This window comes from Dipodomys ordii, unplaced genomic scaffold (genome assembly GCF_000151885.1).
Source record: "Dipodomys ordii isolate 6190 unplaced genomic scaffold, Dord_2.0 Scaffold7, whole genome shotgun sequence".
NCBI lineage: Eukaryota > Metazoa > Chordata > Mammalia > Rodentia > Heteromyidae > Dipodomys > Dipodomys ordii.
The window spans coordinates 4,541,471-4,551,479 of NW_012267223.1; the positions used below are offsets into that span (position 1 = coordinate 4,541,471).

At 54.7% G+C, this 10,009-nt stretch overlaps 1 protein-coding gene across 1 annotated transcript in view; it reads right to left on the reverse strand.

The window, feature by feature from the left end:
* Slc9a3r1 (solute carrier family 9, subfamily A (NHE3, cation proton antiporter 3), member 3 regulator 1) overlaps window positions 1-10,009 on the reverse strand; it is an 18,906-nt gene continuing 8,897 nt past the window's right edge. The window contains exons 2-6 of the mRNA XM_013038045.1: window positions 5,540-5,701; window positions 4,432-4,585; window positions 2,181-2,221; window positions 1,050-1,139; window positions 1-821 (exon numbers count right to left, since the gene is read on the reverse strand). Of these exons, the coding sequence (XP_012893499.1) occupies window positions 633-821; window positions 1,050-1,139; window positions 2,181-2,221; window positions 4,432-4,585; window positions 5,540-5,701 (636 nt within the window). The 3' untranslated portion in view covers window positions 1-632. The remainder of the gene's footprint in view (window positions 822-1,049; window positions 1,140-2,180; window positions 2,222-4,431; window positions 4,586-5,539; window positions 5,702-10,009) is intronic.

A 10,009-nucleotide genomic window follows, 5' to 3' on the forward strand; every position in this document is an offset into this window, starting at 1 on the left:
TGCAGTTTGGAGCAGCTGAATTTCTGAAGATGTTTCCTTACAGTGGTGGTGCCTGGTTCAAGGATAGGCAGGGGCATCCAGGCCTGCCCGTGCCACCTACGTCTTAAAAGATGGAAGTAGAAACACAAATTTAAGGCTGAGGCTGCTACCACACCCTAGGTGAAGCAGCCAGGAAAATAATGAGACTCAAGTGACACCCCCTCCCCCCAACATGATACTACACTTAAAAAAAAAAAGCCCAGGCCACAGCTCTCAGGGTACTGGGGCCTGGTCCACTGTCCGTGGTGACTGCTGCCATCGGCTTCCAGACCCAATCATGACGTGGGCCTCCTGTCTGACCCCACCAAGATCTTGCTTGCTGTAGATCCCAGAGATGTCCCAGATGGGGTGGCAAGGATAAAGCCCTCAGGGAGAAGCTGGGGACAGAGTCTGCTTTTTGATTGGGACAGGACAGGAAAAACATTCACCTTCCTCAAGGTATGATATGGGAAGAACAAAGTTTCTAGAGCAATCAGATTCATCAAGAAGGGAGATGCTGGTATTGATTGGAACGTTGATTTGGTGGGCACTGGGGAGGAGGGAAAGGGAGCTAGGGTGGGCGGGCGCTGGCTTAGCTCTGGTCAGCTGGGCACTCAGAGGTTGCTGAAGAGTTCATTTTTCTTGCTCCAGTCCATCTGTGGGGCCCGCTTGCTGCTGCGCTTCTGGTGGGCCCTCTCTTTGGCCACAGCCAGGGAGATGTTGAAGTCCAGGATGAGGTCAGAGGAGGAGGTAGAGGAGGGCTCTGTGGCGTCCTGTTTCTTAGGGCTGTCTTGGGAATTGAGCTATAAAAGGAGGGAGACACGTTCAGGACTTGGTGCCTGCTGAGGTTCTCCGATCCTCAGGCCCTGGTGAGGTGGCTCCCTTGGGGTTATGCCCAGGAAAGCCAGGTCACAAGGACAGAATGTGCCTCAGCATGTGACCTCAAAGGCAGGCTAGTGTGCCAGGAACCAGCGTGGCCTGGGAATGGGCCTCCTGTGACCCAGTCCCCAACCCCCACCAGGCCGGCCTACCTCCTCACTGGTATCGCTGGAGGTGGATCTCGCCAGGGCTGGCCTGGGGCTCTCCGAGACGGCCTCTGCCAGGGCTTCACTACTGTTTGCCTGGCACAGAGATGAGAGGTGTGGGTTGGTGGAGAACAGGGCAAGAAATTCTTGGGACCCGGCAAGCTAGAGAACCTCAGCCTGAGAAAATGCTATTCAGGCCTTGGCCATCCACCCAAATTCCAGATTTACATTTTGACATTCCTTAAAGGATCAGAGAGAGGGCTGGCCTGCTTCCGTCAGTCACTTGGTGGGTGAGGGTGGAAGCCCGAGGTGGGATTAGCAGAACTGTTCTGTCCTCATCCTCTATCCCATGGCTTTGGGGCACAGATTCACCTTTGGAGTCGGTGACCCATGGCGGGAACACCAAGCCTTCTGCTTGGTACTGGGGACACAGGTGGTGTCCCCAAACCTCCTGAGCCCTCTGTAAATTTTAGCCCCAAAGCAGTCAAGCAGGGCCTTGAAGGAGTAAGATGGACAGATAGTTCTAGACCCACGGATGGGATGACAGAAGGGTCAGACTTTGGCCGTAGGACCTTCTCTCCTCAGGCACCCCCCCACCCCAGCACAAGCCTCTGAGCCACCCATGCAGACTCCCACTCCTGTAGCCTCGCTCCAAGCTGGCCCATCCCGGAGCCAAGGCCTTGGCTGGGGCATCAGTGTGGTGCTCAGTCCCTTCCTGGGTCCCTCCATAGCTTTGGCTGGCACATGGCTTCAACCCTTCTCTTCTGCTTCGGAGGAGGGGCTTTGTTCTAACTCAGACTGGAAGTAGCAGGGCTGGCAGCGTGGCCAGACACTGAGGCTCTGTTCTTGGGGGGAAGAATAGCCTCTTCTGTAAGTGGGGAGGTGGAGGCGGGGCTGTCACCCAGGATGGGGCCACAGAGAAGCCCAGCCAAGCCTCTCCCTTACAACAGCTTTGGCCCTTGATGGGCTGGGGCAGGGGCTGGGGGACTCCTATAACTTGGAGCTCAGGAAGGAGCTGGAACTGGGCCTCGAGGTTTTGGCCCAAGCCAGAAAGCAGTCTTTCCAACTATACCATCTTCCTGAACAGCACCCCTGAAATTAGAAGCCAGAGAAGGAAATTAAGAGGATCACCCTTACCTTCTGTATCTCACCATTAGTGAAGGGTTCAGGCAAAGGGCCTAGGGGAGAGAGAGAACAGAGGTGAGTCCAAAATCCTGGGGAGAGTCCGGGTGCTAGTGGCTCATGCCTATAATCCTAGCTACTCAGGAGGCTGAGATCTGCGGATCATGGTTCAAAGCCAGCCCAGGCAAGGAAAGTCTATAAGACTCATCTCCAATAAACCACCAGAAAACCTCAAGTGGTGCTATGGTTCAAGTGGTAGAATGCTAGCCTTGAACTGAAGAGCTCAGGGTCAGTACCCAGGCCCAGAGTTCAAGCCCCACAACTGACCAAAAAAAAATCTTGGAGAGAGGGGCATGAAGCGAGGAGGCCAGAGCTCCAGCTTGAGTGGACAAACCATCAGCTCTCACGCCCAAAGCCAGTGGTAAAAACTTTTTTTTTTTTTGCCTGCAAGTACATTTGACATTTTGATGGCCCAGTACACACAAAGGCTGTGTGTATGACAAGTTTCAGAAAAACAACACTTACCCTTAGTGCAGTGCAATGCTCCTAGATATTTTCTATTAAATTTTACTTAATGTATTGCTCTCTATCTACCAAACTGATCTCAGAAGTCACTGATGGCTAATAAGCTGTTTGAAAGTAATTGTCCTTGAGGGGCTGACGTTCCAGGCTGGCCGCCTAATTCTTCCCAGGAAAGTCATTACAAAAGGCTGCTGAAGCCTGCCTAAGCCTCAACATTTTCAGATATACCCTTGTGTGATAATGATATGACAACAGATTTGAGGCCACACCCCAAATTATAGTTGGTACCTGTTGCCTCAGACAGAGAGAAAACAATCCCAAACCTCTATGTGCCATCTGGAATGAGGACGGAGAGGCTCAGGGGCAGGATGCCCCTCCAGCCAATCAGAAACTTGGTGAGGGCAAGGAAGAGGGAAAGATGGAGGCCGGAGGGACAGAAGCCACTTGGGGCTTGGAGGGGCTGTTCTACCTCCAGGAACCAGTCAAGCTGGGTAGGTTTCTTCTGAACTCTTAGCTTATAATTCACGTGCATCTCCTCTTGTCTGCTTGACCCCAGTTCAGGACACAGCTAGATAGAACTGACTCATCTTTTCCTCCCTTCTGACATTCCTAGCTTTCCATGGCCAGGGGGTAAGGGAGTTCTGATGACCCCCTCCCCCACCTTCCAGCCCTCTCCCTGGGCGGATGCTCTGGCCAGAGCTTCCATCTCCAGCCAGAGAGACTGATGGAAGAGGGAAGACAACCCCAACCCGAGGGTGAGGGCGAAGGGAAGGAAGTGTGCTAAAGGAGGCTAGGGATAGTAGTTGAAGATGGGAGGCAGGGGATGGTGTCTGAAGAGCTCGGTAGAACCCAGACTTCAGTTCTGTACCAGGTTCCCAGGAACAAGGCAGAGGTTTGTTGGGCCCCAGGTTCCTGGGCCGAATGGGGGTAGGGCTGCCCACTGGGCCCCTTGAACAGGGTGGGGAGGGGCAGATTTTAGTCATGTGGACCCCCCTCCTACAAATAGAACCCTGACCCTCGGGAAGGCCCCACCCATTACAAAGTCCCAAGAGTGATTCACTCTCAGTGTTGTCAGCAGGGATTCTGCCTCCCCTCCCACACCCCCTCCCCCTTGTGGAACTGTCTTCCCAGGAGAAAGTCCACACCGGGGAGTAGAGGCCATTTAACCCCTCCCAGCCTGGAGTAGCAGCCCTGCCCCCTCTGGCTCAGCCTGGGCAGGGGGAGGTGACAGACTTGGCAGGGGCAGAGGGAGGGGGAGGGCGTAGTCAGGGGCCCAGTGACCAAAGGGGCACCCACTGCTCTCCAGAGCCAGCAAGCCTGAGTTTCCAAGACAACCTGACAGAAGGACAGAGGGAGGCAATAGGGCCCCATCAGTGGACTCTGATCGGCCCAGCAGAGGCTGGAGGCTGTCCAGAGTTAACCCTTTCCTTGCTTGGGAAGGAGAATCTGCTAGGGACAGGGAGGGAGATTGGGGCAGCTTCAGCTGGAGATTAGAAACTGTCCTATCCCTCTACCAGGTGACTGTCCTCACAGGCCACCGTCAGAAAGCACTGCCCCCCCACTTTCTCTCTTCACTGGGCCCTTCTCCACCAACTCACACTTGCTTGATTTCTCCAAAAGGAGAAGGAGGGAGAGCCCAAGCCAGGAAGCCATCTCCCCCTGACCACATCTGAGACACTACAAAGGCTCGTGCACCAGCCACATCCCCAGGGCTTTGGGGCACCGGGCCGAGCACCCCACTCACCATTCAGATGCTCCTGAGACGGGATCACTTTGCACTTCTTGAAAAACTCGTCCGTTTCCTTGTCTACCACCAGCAGCTTGGCCTGGTCGCCTCCAGCCTTGATGGCAGACACCACGTCCCCGTGCTGTTTGCCCTCCATGCAAACTCCATTCACCTGTGGGACACAGCAGGCCAAGACAGAGTTTTCCCAGCATAGGTCTCAGCTGTGGGGAGGAGGGCCTGCCTGGGGATGCTGCACGCCCCCCCCCTTGTCCCAAACTAGGCCAAAGGTCCTGCTTGACAGTCAGCTGGGAGCCAGGACGGGAGGACACAGCCAAAGAAAATATGGAGAGACTACACAAACACAGCTGTGAGAGACAGGAGGCCTGGGCTGGGCTTTCTTCTGGTTCTTCCCCCTACCCTCAACGGGGCCTTGGTTTTCTCACGTGTAAAATGAGAAGTCTTGGGAGAGTTGATCCCAGCTCTGAGGTTCTCAGACTGTGATTCTGGGACCAGCCCAAGCATTCCATTCACATTTCCTCTCCCCTCAGCACAGTCCAAGGGCACAGAGGGAGTTTCTCAAAGCAAGAGAGGGGATTTGATTTACACACACACACACTCAAAGCAAGAGAGGGGATTTACACACACACACACACACTCAAAGCAAGAGAGGGGATACACACACACACCCCTCCCTCTGGCAGCACACTCAAAGCAAGAGAGGGGATACACACACACACACACACACACACACACACACACTCCCTCCCTCCATCCCTCCCTCCCTCCGGCAGCAGGGAAGCCCCTGGCATCTACTTGAATTGAGAGAGAAACTATGGCTCTGGAGTAGTCTGCTCAGTGAAGAGCCCAGGACAGAGATGGTCGGAAAAAGTCAGCCTATCTGTGTGCCCATCCAACACCTAGCCCTCTTCCTTTCTCCTATTCATTGCCTGGCCCACTCACCCTCTGAGCTGTCTATGTCCCTCTGTCCATCTCGGAGCTGACTATGACCCATGGCCTTAATGGGCACTAGAGGAGTAATGGCTGTCCAGAGGTGGGTGGGAGTGGGGGCTAAAGATCAGGAAGTGAAGCACCTGAAAGGATCTGGGGAAGAGGGCAAGAGCATTACCTCCACAATGCGGTCCTGGGCCCGGAGCCCAGATGCCTCAGCTGGTGAGTCTGGGTCCACTGCCCGGATGAACTGGCCTGGCTTGGATTTGTCACTGTGCAGGTTGAAGCCGTAGCCGTTGGCACCTTTCTTCATGGTGCAGAGCCGAGGCCGAAGCTCACGCTGTAGAGATGAAGGAGGATACATGCCATTCTGCAATGCCCATGTCCTCTGCTTCTCCCTGCCCCCCACATGACCCTGTCACCCCAACTCTACCAGGAAGGATTTAGCATGCTTTGCTCCTGGCCAGCATTCAGAAGACCTGGTTGGACACTAGCATTGCATCAAATTGCTTGAGTGGCCCTGAATGGGACACTGTCCCTTCCAAAGGTCAATCTGGTGAGAGGTGGAAGTTTTGCTACAAACCCCTTCTCCTTGACATTGTAAGGTTTATCACATGTTATCTTGGGTCTTAGTCTTCCTTCCCAAAGGCTCATCTGGCCCTCCTGGGGGCTGGGGGAGGGGGGGAGCAGAACCCTGACAGCTTAGCTGGGTACAGGAGTAGGGATCCTAGCCCTAGGTTTCTTTCCTTTTATTCTGGAATGTTTCAGTACTGTGGCTTGAACTCAGGAAATAGTTGCTGTTCCTTAGAGTGTTTTTTCAAATATATTTTTATTATCTTTAGGTAATTAAACAAAGGAATTTGCATTCAAGAAAGCAGTTTATGAATAAATGCATCCTGATCACTGTCACCTCTATCAATTCTCACCCATTCCTCTTTTTTATGGGGGGGGGTCACCCATTCCTCTTAACTCACCCTTTCCTCACTTTCCTTAATTTTGATGGATACACATCACATTTTTGACTGCATTCTCCCTGTTCCTTAGCTTTTGGCTCAAAGCTAGCCCTGTTTACTTGAGCCACACCTCTACTTTGGGCTTTTTGCAGGTTAACTGGAGATCAGAATCTCACAGGCTTTCCTGCCTAGACTGGCTTCAAACATTGATCCTCAGATCTCAGCCTCCTGAGAAGCTAGAGTTACAGGTATGAACCACTGGCGCCCGGCTGACCCTAGCCCTTGGTATCTGTTCTCTGGGTTGGCAGATGTTTACCAAAAGCTGGTCATCATGTTTACAGTAAAGACATTGCTCAGCCACAGGCTCCCTCTTCCTTCCAGTGAGCCAAATGGCCCAGCCAGAAGGGAGCCACATAATCTGAAACCTGTTGGACAACACAGCAGGAGGGCCGGGGCCAGACAAAGCCATCCTCAGGAACACTATACCCAGCTGAGATCCTGTCATGAATCCTGAGGCTTTTGTCACAAGCCCTATGTTCATTTCTCCTGAGCATGCTGACAACACTCAGCTGCAGAAGTTTTTCTACATCCCCAATTGAAGACAGCTTAGCTCTGCCTCAGCCCTGGAACACCTACATATAGAGGCAAAGAGGAGCACCAGTGGGGCGGCTGGAGGCCTGTAATCCTAGTTACTCAGGAGGCTGAGATCTGAGGATCCCAGTTCAAAGCCAGCCCAGGCAGAAAGGTCTGTGAGACTCATCTCTAGTTAACCAGCAAAAAACAAAAAAGGAAAGGCGAGCTGTGGCTTGAGTGGTAGAGTAGAAGTCAGAACATGAGTGCAAGCCCTAGTACCGCTAGCCCAGAATTGACATCCCCACCTGCCAAGCAACAAACGCTCTTGTTTACTAGTGTGCGACCTGGGGCAAGTCATTTCCTTCTAGGAGCCTCAGGGCTCTCATTTATATACAGTCCATTCTTCCGGCCACCTGCCTCTTGCAGGGTTGCCGAGAAGCGCAGTGAGATAATTACAGAGTGGAAACACTTTGGGATTGTAAGTCCCTGTGTATGCCTGGACTTGGCCATTGTCCTTACTGACTGGGCAGGAGCTGGGGGTGAGGAGGGTGGTGTGCCAGGCTGCCCTGAAACCCAAATCACCAGCAGGGAGTAGAGGAGGCAAGGGAGGGCTGGGAAGGAGGAGGGAAGGCTTCAGGGCGTCCTGCCCCAACTTGCCAGTCCCAGAAGGCAGCTGCCACCTGTGGGAAATGGGGTCCCTCCCCTTTCCTTGGGGGACGGGGTGGAGAGGGAGACTTTTCCTTCCTTGAAACAGCTTTTGTGGCAGCTTCAGGACATTGGTGAGGGGATGCTGCACAGAGACAGGACAGAGAGATGATGGTTGGGACTTGTCCCAGCAGTCACTTGCCCAAATCTGGACGAGGGGTCCCTCATCTCCATAACAACTAAGTCAGCATGCATCTATAGGTATTGTCTCTTCCTCCAGGGGCTGCTGGAATACACAGAAGCCCCCAGATTCTCTGTTACAGAGGGCTCTTCCTGCAGCTCCCCCCTCCCCAAAACATGCTCTGGTCTGAGATTTAGTTGGAAGAGTGAGGAAGCCTCTTCTCCCAGCTAATCCTTTGCTCTCCCTCCAGTTGCCCAGGTGAGCAGGAACAGGTCTGACCAGTTACCACCACCGGGACAGGTTCAGCTTTCCAACCCCAGCCATACTGAGCTCCCCAAAGCAGGGGCCTTCACCCTGAGAAAGTGTGAGGGTGAAAGGCAGCAGACTGGTGGCAGGAGCTCCAGTGCTGTTCCTCTCCAGCCTCCCCTACGGTACCTTCCTCTAACCTTCCCGCAACAGCAACCTGGCTAGGGTTTCTCAGCTCCATGTTTTGAGCTGGGGGGTAGGGGTGGGGGGAGAGGGCGAGAACTGAGGTTCAGAAGCCCACTGCCTCATATCACACAGCCAGAGTCTAGGTCTCTGACTTGGAGCCCTGCTTCTGTCGATACACTGTGGGCTGCTGTGTGTGTGTGTGTGTGTGTGTGTGTGTGTGTGTGTGTGTGTGTGTGTGGATTCAGGGTCTCAAATATGCTAGCTCTAGGTGCTCCACCATTTCAGCCATTCCATGTGGACTTAGATCTGGAATGCAGCAGATCCCAATGGAACTCTTCCTGCAATGGCTGCAGCCCTGCTGGGAGCTGTAGAAATCACAGCCTTCCTTCCGGGTCTGTGCTAGCCTGGGCAGAGGACCTGGGTGCTGGGCAGTGAGCATGCCTGGGCTAGTGCTGTGGCTAGAAGCAGGCTATCGGTGGGGGTGGGCGGTTCTAGATGCTCCCTGGCTGGCAGGGCCAGGTCAGCAGCCCACGTGGGGCCAAGCGTTTGGCCCAGGTCTCTGTGCTGCTTCACTTACAGTACCTCAACCCCTTGCTTAGTGACTGACGTAGGTCATCCAAATTCAAAGACCTGCTTTACACCTTCTGCCATGTGAGGATCGGGAGACATGGGGGGCTCAGGAGCCCACTGGTGACTGTGGAGACTTCAGGGCCTGACCTAGGGGTGGCAGGACAGGAAGCCCCAGGATCCAGATGCTGACAGAGCCTCAGCTAGCCCCTCCCTTCCAAGTCCTAGGAGGCTCCTGGCCTCGGCAAAGGGCCGAACACTCCCAGGAAGACCAGCCCAGCCTGGCCCAGCCGTTGCTGAGTCAGCTTATCAGCTGGCCCATCCCCCGTGCCTAAGGGCAGGTCCCTGGGAACCTGTGGGGGCCTGGCCTTGGTTCCCAAGCCTAGCACCCAGAAAAGGAGTTGGAAAGGGGGGGGATGTGCCTGGAGGAGGTAGGCTACCATTGCTCTGGGTCCTCAACCCCACTCACCCTCCCTGGCTGGAACGGGGGCTTGAGTTCTGCATCTGGGGAAAAACCTATAAATGGGGACAAAGTCCAAGCCATCTTGGACTTTACATGCAGCCCCCAAGAACTCAGAAAGGGCCTCCTGCTTTAGCATCAGCTCCAGAGGGGTGCACAGTGTGGGAGGTACAAGACTTCAGGAGAACCAGGCCCTAGGGTTTATGCAGAACCTGCCCAATGAGCTGACAGGGCTCAAAGCAGAAGCAGGATCTGCTCAGAGATGACACTGGCAAAGACCCAGAAGCAGCAGGAGGAGGGGCAGCAGGTAATAGTGGCCCAGGGCAGTGAGCATGCTGGGACTAGGTCAGTGGATTCAGGGGCTCAAGACTCACTTTCAGGCACTACCCAGGAAGAGTTGCCTCCAGACCCTCCTCATAGGGTTCCTCCCCAGCCAAGTTCTCTAGCTGTCCCTTCTCCTCACCCCCCCCCCAGCCTGGGAGCCCCACCCCAACTGGCCGCCCCATCACCTCCACCCACGCTCCACAGCCCAGGGAGCGGACAGCGGGCACGGAATTCAATAGGTGCCACCAGCAGCCACCTGGAAAGCTGGAGAAAGCTGATACCCTAATCCCGGTGACATCTCTGGGGAGCAGGGCTGTTTGCTCCCTGCTTCTCCTAGGAGGAGGGCTGCAGGTGGCCAGGGGACCAACGCCCCAAAGGACCCAGCCTCCTCCTGACTGATGCCCTGGCGATGAGCCTAGAGAAACCACCGGACAGCTTCCACCATTGCTAGGAAGGCCAGGTGGCTCTAGGCCCCCAAAGGGGATGGGCTGGGGGCGGGGGGGGGGGGGGGGG